Consider the following 11,671-nt stretch of genomic DNA (forward strand, 5'->3'; position numbering starts at 1 on the left):
CAGGAGACAAACACTAGTTTTGTTAGAATGAGACTCTTTAGAGCCTTCTACCAGAAAATCTTTGTAGTTAAGTGTACAAAACCTATAGTACTGACAATGTGAGTGGGGTCCTTGAGTCACACCCAGGCATGGCCTGCCCATGGAACAGAATAGCATATGAGCACAGCAAAGGTGTTTTTCTCTGTTGGCAGTGATTTTTGTCTGTGTGCTAATTTCCCCTTTAGCAACAAATTAACTTCCCTGAAATCCTGGACTCAATTTAGGAAGCGCTGAAAAGATGAGGATTACTGGGGAAGGAACGTCAGAATTTGCAAGAGTGAAAGCTTTCTTCCAAGTATGTTTTCTGACTTAAGTCCCAGGAAGCAGAAATAATAGGAAACTCAGATCTCCTGCCTCTCAAATTTAATCAAAGCCAGCTTCAGCAGGGTTAGCATAAAAGATGAGATACTAGATTTAGCACCCAGGGTCATGATTTTCTCAGGCCTGGCTCTGTGACTGACTAGCTTAGGTAAGTCAGCTCCCTTTTCCTCGTTTCTTGTTAGTCCAGGAGTTCCAGCCTTCATGGTCCACTTGCCGTGCTGATGGCACATAAGAGTCCCCTCAGCCTGTCTGCCTGGCTCGTCCATAGCTGACCTCCCCCGACCAGCAGCACGTCTTCTCTCTCTCTGATGGTTGATGTTCCCTGTGTCTGTTTACCCAGTCTTCTCTTCAGAAGGAATGGGATTATCTAACTCAACCCGAAAATCTAATCTTTATAGCTCCTTTAAAATTTTTTCACTTCTTTAGTCATTTAAAACTGTCTCTCTCTCTCTCTCTCTCTCACTCACACACACACACAGAGAGACGTGCATGCACGTGCATGCCTATATTTCCTTTATCCTTTTCTTTTTATTTATTTTTTTATTTTATACATTTATTTTATTTTTATTTTTGGCTGTGTTGGGTCTTCGTTGCTGCGTGCGGGCTTTCTCTAGTTGCGGCGAGCGGGGGCCACTCTTCCTGTGGTACGCAGGCCTCTCAGTGCAGCGGCTTTTCTTGCTGCGGAGCATGGGCTCTAGGCACACAGGCTTTAGTAGTTGTGGCTCGCAGGCTCAGTAGTTGTGGCTCGCAGGCTCAGTAGTTGTGGCTCGCGGGCTCCAGAGCACAGACTCAGTAGTTGTGGTGCACGGGCTTCGTTGCTCTGCAGCATGCGAGATCTTCCTGGACCAGGGATCGAACCCATGTTCCCTGCACAGGCAGGCGGATTCTCAGCCACTGCCCCACCAGGGAGGTCCCTCCCTTTCTTTTTATGTTTCTTATGGTACCAGTCCTCTTGCTTCACCACCCTGGTTTTCTGTTCTCCATATGTTAGTTTGCAGAAGGAAATTAATCTGTAAGGACCAGCTGCTTCTCTGTGTCCACCAGGGCCTAAGGGAACTGGTTAATTGTCTAATCAGTGCTCAGAACTTAGTGTCCTTGTAATTTCCCATTCTTGTTTATCCTTTGGAATCCAGCTGCTGAGAAAGATGTCTGCTGGTGTCCTGCCTGCCCTCGGGTTTTATGTATTTATGCAGCACAGGCAGGGAGGAGGCCGTCAGATTTGAGAAGTTCTATCAGCTGCGGGCTTTTTTCCTTCAGAGCTAAGGAGGGAGAGCAGCCCAAGAGGGTTGAGCTTTTGAGACTCAGAGTTCTCTGGGGCGGCCAAGGATAGAGTATGGGAGGTGTCAGAAAAGCACAGAGGGATGCTAAAAGTGACCGAATTGGAGATGCACATTCTTGCCTCAAATTATCGAGTGATTGAGTGTATAACTAGTGCGGAGAAACCTGATTGGACTGACAGCCATTCTCATAACTTGGGATTTCCCCTGAAGGCACAGCGGCTTTCAGATTTTGGACTCTTAGCTGTTTCCTTAGAAGTAAGACACCACGGGGGTAGCAGTGAGCTCTGTGACTTTTAGGCTTGGGTCTGGAAGTCAGCCTTAAAAAATGAGAGTAGAGAGTTAAGAAATGCCTTTGAAGCTTCTAAGAAGATCCTGCGATCTTTGGTGTCGTCTGGACCCCAGCGTGTTCTGGTGGCTGTTTGCTGAACGGGGTGGGCACCGTGGTGTCCCCTCCAGCTGGTCCTAGGACACCTGAGTGTTGCTGTTTGCCAGGCACTGTGCTGATATGCCCTTTGCAGGGATTCTTATTTAATCCTGTGAAGTAGACATCGTTATTATGTATATTCTGCTGATGAGGAAACTGAAGCTCAAAGAGAAATGATACCTCGTCCAAGGACACACAGCTAGAAAGAACAGAGCCAGGATTTGAACCCAAGACACGTGGCCGCAGGGGCCACACTCTCGCCCTCCGTCCACCCGCCTGGCCTCAGCACAGGCATTGCCTCAGGGGCCTGCCCTTAGGGACAGTGTTTGCGGGAGCAGGGTGGGCTGGGCTGCACCAAACTGGAGTTAGCAGTTTATATTGTTTACCTGTCTTTTTTTTTTTATAAATTTATTTTATTTTCATTTATTTTTGGCTGCGTTGGGTCTTTGTTGCTGTGCGCGGGCTTTCTCTAGTTGCGGCGAGCGGGGGCTACTCTTCGTTGCGGTACACAGGCTTTTCATTGCGGTGGCTTCTTGTTGCAGAGAACGGGCTCTAGGCGCGCACACGGGCTTGGTAGTTGTGGCTCGCGGGCTTAGTTGCTCCGCGGATTGTGGGGTCTTCCCAGACCAGGGATCGAACCTATGTCCCCTGCACTGGCAGGCGGATTCTTATCCACTGCACCAGCAGGGAAGCCCCCTATATGTTTACCTGTCTTTGATTCTGCTTTTTCTCCTCTGCTCAGGCTGCTTCTGTTCTTGACGTCAGATACGCATCTGCCTCGTGAGAAACTCTGGTGGCTTTGAGCACTTGGTATGGACGACTGTGCTATCCAGGATTCAGGTATCACAAGACATCACCTGGCCATCTGCATCGCATCTCTGTGGACAAGCAGCTATTACCAAAAAGGCATACACTTCCAGTCCCGTGCTACATCTGCCTTAATCCTCTGCTCGTTCCTCCGTGTTGGCGCCACTTCCCGGAGAGCTCTTTGCGTCTCTCGCTCTGCCTAAGTGAGGGGGGTCCTGTGGCCTGCCCGCCTCCTGCGACCCTGGGGACCACCGCCTCAGTCGGAGCCCCGGCCCACCGACGGCAGCTCTTCCCCGTCGGCGGCTTCAGAACAGGTAGTCGACTCGGAAGGCGTGACTCTGTTCCTGCATGGCCTGCAAGCTCTACTTTGTGCATAATGTAATTTTCAGAGTAACTGTGACCCATTGGCCTTCTAGGAAGTTTCCTTTGTTCTTTTCTGAGGCATCCACCTAAGTGATATCACGCTTCTTTGGAAATCACAATATATTGGCAGACTGCATTTTAACCTTTATCGTGCCAAACAGCCTGACACAACTCACATTTCCCTAAATGTCGGTATAATTATGGTTTATGAATTTAGTTGGCTTCAGTCTCTCCCTTCTCCCTTCCCGCGAGGTAGAAAGCTCATTCGTAGCAACTGTCCTTGGACACCGTAGCTCAGAGGGAACGTGGACTCAACACTTCGTGCCATCAACTTTCAGATCGTCACCCCAGGATGGGCGTCACCCTGTCTGTTCCTGACCCCCCACCCGTACCACCACCCAACTCCAAGAGATTTGGTCTATACCACTGTACCTGGTGCTTGTACATTTGGAATTGGTGCCTTCTCCTTTTGGCAGCCATGTTTTCAACGCTTTTTCTGTTTTGGTGTCTTATTTCTTCTTTAAAGTTTATTGCTTGCCAAAGATGACATCACTGAGATTCGGAGACAGGGGAGAACTTGCTGCAGGTTCTTGACAGAGTGCAGATGGTAACTGTCAGGTTAGGGCAATAATAAAGGGTATTGGAATAGCTGGTGACGGTTTTATAAAAGCTACGTGCTGTTTGTCCCCCATCCTGTTGGTATGCCTGGCCTTTCACATGTCACTCCACGTAGCCTCTGTGTCCGTCATGTACTGATGTGACCACATGAGCACCATCCTCTCTCAATGTTATATCGATAGTACAGGACAGAGACGTGATCAGTTATTGGCTCTAGTGAGACCAAGATGGAAAGAGACAGTCTGCGAAGTGGTATTTAATGCCTTTGGTTGGACTGGGAACAACTACAAATGTTTAATAAATGTTTAAAACTTCCATAATCACTTTTATTCTCTTGCCAGACCGTGGGCTGCTGAGGGGTTGAGGGTAGACTGTGAGGTGTGCTCTAATGTGACCTGTTCCCCGTCCCACGGTCGGTTCAGCCTGCACTAAATATGTTGAAGGAGCTTTTTTGTTGGTGGTTTTTGCATCAGTTAAATATTTTTCGTGCTTTCAATACCAAAAAGAAAAAAAAAATTGCAGATGCTTTAAGGCATAAACAGAATTCTTAAGAATTTGAAATATGCAATTAAAATTTGATGTGTTTTGACTCCCAAGCACCTTGGGTTTTTTTTTTTTTTTTTAAGTCAGCTGGTTTTCTCTTTAGGAAGAGGGTCAGCAAGAAACCTAGATTGTTTGGAATTGTACTTCTTATTTTGAAATCTGGAGAAAGGTCATTCGAAAGGGGAGTGAAATGGGACTTTGCCGGTTTTCGACACTTGTCCCTGCGAGAGGTGTCTGTTGATCAGGAGCTGGTGAAGAAGAGCGTGAGGGGGGCTGGGGGGCATAGCAGCTCGCCGCTCCCACCTGCACGGGGCGGCACAGTAACACTAGTCACAATGTAGGGCTCATTTTGTTTTTATCATGAGCCTGCTGCGTAATTGGAAAATGGCAGGAAAAACGTGGCTTAAGAGGCGGCATAAGTTTTGCGCGTCGCTTAAAGGGGACACTAGGCCTGAAAGAGGAGTTCGCTTCTCCTTGCTTCTTCTCGAGACCTCCTTCCTCTTAACGGAAGCAGTAGGCAATTTGCTGCAGTGGTTTCCCTGCCAGTAGAGCTGCTGTTCCTCTCTTCACCCCCAGGCTATTTTCCTTAAGAACCGATCCCCTTTGGCAGTGCTTGAAGGTTTGGTGCTGGGTCCTGTGTGGCCCGGCAGGCATCTCGGCAGTGCCAGGCCTCTGTCTGCGCTCAGACGTCCCCGTACCTGGTTCCTGGCACCAAGCGGTCCCCAGTCCTGAAGAGTCACGTGCTGGAGTCCTTGCTATCACAGGAGCTGACCTTTGGCTTCTCTCCGAGGGGGAGGGGCATGTCATTTTCATTTGCCAGAAGGAAAATAGTTGTCTTTGCCCGACTGCCTTCACTGTAGCCTCATGCATAAGATAGCACTGGGTTTTAAACTGTTTCATTACGCTGTCTTTGCAATGATGTTGTAAATGCAAGAAGTCACTTAGCTTTAGAAGCCAAGCGATTTGGTCTCATTTTACGGGAAGACCCTTTTTCACATATCAAGACTTCGGTGCATCAGCAGGTTGTGTTTGGGTGTGTAAGGGGTACACGGTGACAACTGCTTCGGATGCAGTGTTCACTTAAGCTTTGTCTTCTTAAAACTTATCAGTGTGAATGTCATGATTATATATATTTTTTTGTGGAAATTTTCTCCTAAGTATAAGTTCTTGTGCAAAGTATAGCACCATTGAAGCAAGTGATAGTCTAACTTTTCGCTTCGAAACGCTAACATATCAGTCGCGTCGCATACGCATTAAAAGTCTGCTTCACTTAATTCCATGTGGGTGTGTAAAGTGTTAGGTGAAACTCTGTTTCACGTATTCATTTAAACACCTTGTTACTTGAATATTGTGTTGACTGGTCGTAAGCAGTGATGGATTCTGTAATATAGGTCTTTTAACCAGGAAGCAACCCTGCCTCAGCTGTGCTGATCAGGTGAGCAGTGGTGCAGGCCGGTGCTGGTGTCAGCAGGAGCCTGAGGTTAGCGTGACCCCCTCCGCGCCCCGCTTCCCCTGTGTCGTCTTGGTACATTCGTGCCTACCAGACACCAGGTCCTCAAGGTGGCTTTTGATAGTCATAAACCTCTAATCAAAAAATGAAGAAGAAAAAATAGTTGAGCTTTAAAAGCTTACTGTGGTGGACTAATTAAGCAGTAGTTTTCTGTGCGTATAAAGTTCTCTCAACCATCACACACCACTCTAAGTGTGCTCGTTGTCACTTTAAATTTCAACTATGCCCTATTTTTGTCTTTCTGAATATCAGATGTACTATTGGTATAATTACAGACCAAAAATAAGCCAAATGGTGCATTACACTAACCGGATCCCTTCTTATATGAGCAAAGGACGGATGGAGCCAGCCCACACGAGAGCCTCATTTCTCTTGTCTAGCCTGATCTAAATCAAGTGACCCAGGATTCAAGCTTTTAATACCAAGTGAAACTTTGCCTCAAGTTGACTCAAGGTGGTTAGCTAATTCGAATCTAGTGATCTTGTGCAATGCTCAGAAACAAGCACTCTTTCTGCCACCCCCCGGATCTCTGCAGCTTTCCCTACTTACAGTAAAGCACAAGCGCGGTAACGTCGCAGTGCGGCAGAAGGAAGGTCAGTATAGCCTATGCATGCTGTGTGGTACTGAGTGTTTACAGCCCTCTCCTAAGCTCACGTTGATACTGGAGCGGATAGTATTCCATTACGTAGACTTACCAACTTTGCTAAGTGCTTTTTAGACTGCTTAAGAATTTTTCAAGATTTTAAAAGATGTATAAGGTTAAGTTTGCAAATACCATGGAAATGCTGTATATCTTTTGAAGTGATAAAAATCCATGTTGGAATTTTAAAGAAAATATGTTGTAATAATGCTGTTGTAAGTAATATTTTAATGTCTCTTTTTGCCTGTTTTCTATTTCAGCACATTCATTGTGGTGAATGTTCAGAGCATTATAACTGCTTAGCATCGAATGATAACATTTGTTAGTAGAGACTGAAATTTTTATTTGTGAAAGTCTGCAGAATTCATTTTTCTATTTCCAATATTTGCTGAAGTTAAATAAAAATTTTCAAGCCATTGATGTAATAAAATAGGAAACAAAAGAATTTTCTGACCCTCCACCCTCCATCAAAGCAATACCCCACCCTGATACAAAGTGGGTTTTTCCCTGCCTTTTTGCACCGGGCCTTGGGATTTCTGAAAGTGTAAATTCCCCATAGCTGTGCCCTGTGGGAGCACACAGTCAGGGGTGCTTTTGTTTTTAGCCTTTATCTCTACCTGAACTACATTTTTATTTTATAATATATGATAAGCTTATGGTTGGGATCAAATCAAGGTACATAAGTTTGTAACGTTTGTGGTAGTTGAGGGCTTAAATTTATAGGTTGGATGAGACGAATTTTTTTCCCCGTTAGTGATTTTTCTCTTTTCTGGCCGTCCAGCCTTGGGCACGTGGATGCTGGCCTCAGCATGGCCTCAGGACTGGCAGAGAAGAGGCAAGACCACCACCTTTGTTGCCTCTGGTCAGCCCAGTGGACACGGCCCAAATCTCAGCACGTCTCTGAGTAACGTGAAGAACGCCTTCAGCATCTGTTGGACATCCCTGGGGCCTTTTTTAGCTGGAATGTAGGATTTGGTTAGATCACTACCATGTAAAACACCTGACTTCCAGGTCCAGCCTTGCCCGATACAATATTTACAAAACGCAGATCCGGCCGCTCCGTGTGTGTGACTTCGCGTAGCATGGGCGGGCTTTACAGGGCCCTTCTCGGAGTCCCTCGCCTGGCAGACTTGGTCGTGGCGCTCGGTGTCCCAGGAGAGTGTGTCCAGTGCTGCCGGAGGGTCTGCGTGGAAGGGAGGGTGGGACCTGAGGGTGGCCCCTGGGAGAAGAGGTCAAAGGCTCAGAGACCTCAGAATGTGCCTTGTGGAGGTGACTCCCGGTACGGAACAAGGGGGAGCAAGTGCCAAGGCTGGAACCCTGGGCTTTGCTCCAGGAGATGGAGGAGGAAGGGAAGCCGAGGGGCTCAGGAGGAGGGGCGGGGCTCAGGAGGTGGCCACCATCTGCTACTGGACTTCCGCTAGGATGGGCCCCGGGGTTGGGGGCTGTCTGGGCTTGGTCTTCCTTGACTTAGAAGAACAGTGAGCTCAGGGTAAAATGAGGGGTTACGGAGGGGCTGTGGGGAGGCTCCCAGAGAGCAGCGTGGACCGCCCCGCGTGTATGAGCGGAGATTAGGGCCGGGCGGGAGTCGACTCACGGGTCCTGAATCGAGGGTGCGCGAGGAGCGGGGGTCCAGGCCCCCTTTCGGCGAGTAGGAGGGAAAGGACTCCCACGTACAGGTGCATCCAGGTCGCCTGCTGTGCCACGTCTCTCGTCATCCCGACCCTGAGCACAGGCGCACGTCCCAACCTACGCGGCAGGAGTGGCGCGGGTGGGGTCCCCGGGTGGGGACTCTGGAGCTTCCCTGGCGCCTCCCTCTGCCTCTACCCGGCGAGTGCACGTACTGAAAATGCTGCACTTCCTGTTCTCCGTGCTTCCGTGTTCCCAGGGCCATGCTAGGTGCTGACTCTTGGAAGTGAGAGATGCATGAAGCATTCCAGGTGATGGAATTCCTTTCCTTCTTGGCAGATTGAAGACCGTGCTTGTTCCTCTCTTGCAGCTGCTTCGTGCTGGGGGCACCATTAGAGTCTATAGACAAGCTCACGGGAGATCCTGACTTACTCTTTGGCCCCCGGCTGGAGGGAGCCAGTTTCCCAGGGCAGCCTGCCAAGTCTGCTTTCCTGCAGTTGCAGGCCTGAAAGCAGCCCCTGGCCTTCCCCCTCTTTCAGCTCTCCCTCCCCGGACCGTCTCACCCCCCACTGGGGCCTCTGCTTCACCTGTGGCCTGATAGCTGTCACACTGTGAGCCCCCCGCCCCTCGGAGCTCACTCCTGTGTCCGTCAGTACCTCAGGATGACAGGTCTGAGACTAAGTTCCCTCCCCCACTCCTGTTTCGGAGTTCTCTTCCCTGCTGTGTGGCACAGCTATACCTTAGCTCATCAAACTGGAAACACGGGTGTCCCCTGCCTCTGAGAGCCCCCTCGAGCCTCTTTCTCCATTACGACGTCCATTGGCCACTCAGGCCCCTCCCAGTCTCCTGCTCTGACGCTCGAGCTCCGAATTCATCTTGTCCCCGACATTCCTTTTTCCTTCTCTCACCCACTCCTCACCTCCCCACCATAATTCGGGCCCTTTCCTGCTTAAAACACTCCATTTTCCTTCTGCAAAAACACACAACCCTTCATTCTGTCTTAAGCCATGTGACATTCCTACTGCAGGGCCATTCTCTGGGCTTTTCTCGGCCACTACACCTTCGCCCTGCCACGTGGCCCTGCCCCCTGCGGCTCAGCCACAGTGGCTTCTCTGAAGTCCTGACCTCGCGCCTCCACCTGCAGCAGAGGGAATGGGTCTCAAGGCTTCTGCCACCTACACCGCTATGCACTTCCCTCTTCATACTATACTAGAAAGAAACGATTTAAGTTTTCTATCCTTTTAAATAGGTAACCGGTGTACTTGGTATAAAAGGCGAACAGTGAGGCCTAAGTTCCCCATCAGTGTCCTCCCACCACCCGGCGCCCTCCACAGGCCGTTGCTGCTCTGGCACATCCTTCGAGAGAGGGTCAGTACATGTACAAGCATGCACGCTCACTTGCACGTGTGCAGATACTCATTCTTCCATACAAATAACATACAGCCGCCCCTCGTCCCTCGGTATCTGTGGGGGGTTGGTTCTAGGACCCCTGCAGATACCAGAATCCGAGGAAGCTCAAGTCACTTACATGAAATGGAACAGTCAGCCCTCTGTATCCTTGCGTCCCAAGTCTACAGGCACGGGGGCTGACTGTGCTATGTGTTACCTTACCGTTCTTACCTCGTTGTTTTACTTCACGTGCCAGTGTCTTAGTCTTCCTGCATCAGCACGTGGATGCGAAGCTGCTTCATCCCTTTGCACTGGTTCCGTGGTGTCCTAGTCATGGTGTCTAGTTACGACCAGATACAGTTTACTTAAACCATCCTCGATTGGTAGTCACTGAAGGACCACTTGTAATATGAGCAGACTGTGTCGTTTTGCCTACGTGCAAGTGTAGCTGTAGAATAGATACAGAGGATTCGAATTTGGGTCCAAAAGTCTGTTCGCTTTTACACTGGACACATACCGTCCTCTGACTTCCAGAGGGGTTGTACCAGTCTCTCCTTTCATCCGCCACGAATGAGGCAACTTGTTGCCCTGTGCCCTTCGCAGTACTGTGATAACTAAACATTTTGATCTCAGGTGTTTTATAAGCTTTTCACGAGATCAGGACCGTCATAGTCATCTCGGTCCCCACGACGGGCGATAATAGCCACATTGAATAAAGAAATGGGGAGGTCAGGTGCATTGAGGACGAGAAATGAATGCCTGCTGGCCCTCGTGCTTGAGGATAAAAGGCCCCGTGATGGCTTATGATGGACGCCTGGGGGAGGGGGGTGTGGGAGGGATTTGCAGCTGCCAATTCCTGGGCATCCAGAGATGGATGTGCTGAGGTTTGGGGTTTTCTGGGCTCTTGGCTTATTTCTTGAACTATTTGCTATTTTTTACTGCCTAAGTACTGGGGGGAAAATGAATTCAAATTGAAGATGTGGTGCTTGTACATTTGCAGTGAGGTTGAAGAGCGCTCTGTGGATTCTGGTTTTCTGGTCCTCCGTTTCTACCCGCTCTTCACCAGCCCCTGCCCCGTCATGTGAGCTGGGTGACCGAGGTGTGACAGACAGACGTTCGGGGTTCTGGCCTGGAGACGCTGCACAGACACCTTGCAGCTCAGACGCCCTTTGCTGGGCAGTGCTTCTCAGCTCTGAGTGATCTGGGGGGAGGGATCATCCTGCCTGGGGTGCTCTTGGGGAAGGTGTCCCCGAGGAGGTGACAGTTGAAGAGGAAGCGACAGCTAGTCCAGGTACCGCAGCAGACCCTGTGGTTTACGTGGGGCGGGCCAGGCCCCCTTCAGTCAAGTTGAGGCTCTGTTTTTTCCTCACCGTCCACCGGAGGTGTTGGAGTTTCAAGTGGTTCCATGGTGATCCTTGCATCAACCTGGTTTCCCACCCATGGCCAAGGCCTGGTGAATGTTCACTGCTGCTCAGAAACTTAGAGAAGCTGAGTTCCCCGGCAGGCACTGCAGACAGGGGCTGCTCCACAGGCTCCCTTCTCTAGGCCGCCCCTGTTCGCAGTCAAGGACAGAGGGTTTGGGCAGGAGTCCAAGGACAGGAGGCGGGCTGAACACTCCCACGTGGCTCTCCAGCTGGGGTGTATGTTAGGACCCCCCCGGCCTCAGGTCAGGGCGGTCGCTGGTGTCCCCGAACCTCTGGCCGGCATTCGGCCTGAGGAAAAGCTTTGTTAGTGGGGCCTCCTAGTCCTCCGCAACTCTTTGTGTCACGAAGTTATTTTGCATATGGTGGCTCGTGGCACTTGATTGAAAAGTAAATTCAGCAACAATTAAGTCTTTTTTTTTCTTTTTTGGCTGCGTTGGGTCGTCATTGCTGCGCGCAGGCTTTCTCTAGTTGTGGCGAGCGGGCTTCTCATTGCAGTGGCTTCTCTTGTTGCAGAGCACGGGCTCTAGGCGCGCGGGCTTCAGTAGTTGTGGCACGTGGGCTCAGTAGCTGTGGCTCGCGGGCTCTTGAGCGCAGTCTCAGTAGTTGCGGCGCACGGGCTTAGTTGCTCCACAGCATGTGGGATCTTCCCGGACCAGGGCTTGAGCCCGTGTCCCCTGCATTGGCAGG

The 11,671-nt window shown here is 49.9% G+C and overlaps 1 protein-coding gene across 1 annotated transcript in view; it reads left to right on the top strand.

Moving 5' to 3' along the window:
- Positions 1 to 6,955, top strand: part of RCOR1 (REST corepressor 1) — a 113,667-nt gene extending 106,712 nt beyond the window's left edge. Inside the window, exon 12 of the mRNA XM_082617032.1 lies at positions 2,807 to 6,955. Within this exon, the coding sequence (XP_082473158.1) occupies positions 2,807 to 2,848 (42 nt within the window). The 3' untranslated portion in view covers positions 2,849 to 6,955. The remainder of the gene's footprint in view (positions 1 to 2,806) is intronic.
- Positions 6,956 to 11,671: the final 4,716 nt, after the last annotated feature.

The sequence above is a fragment of the Mesoplodon mirus genome, assembly GCF_964341445.2.
Source record: "Mesoplodon mirus genome assembly, chromosome: 4".
NCBI classification, from domain to species: Eukaryota; Metazoa; Chordata; class Mammalia; order Artiodactyla; family Ziphiidae; genus Mesoplodon; species Mesoplodon mirus.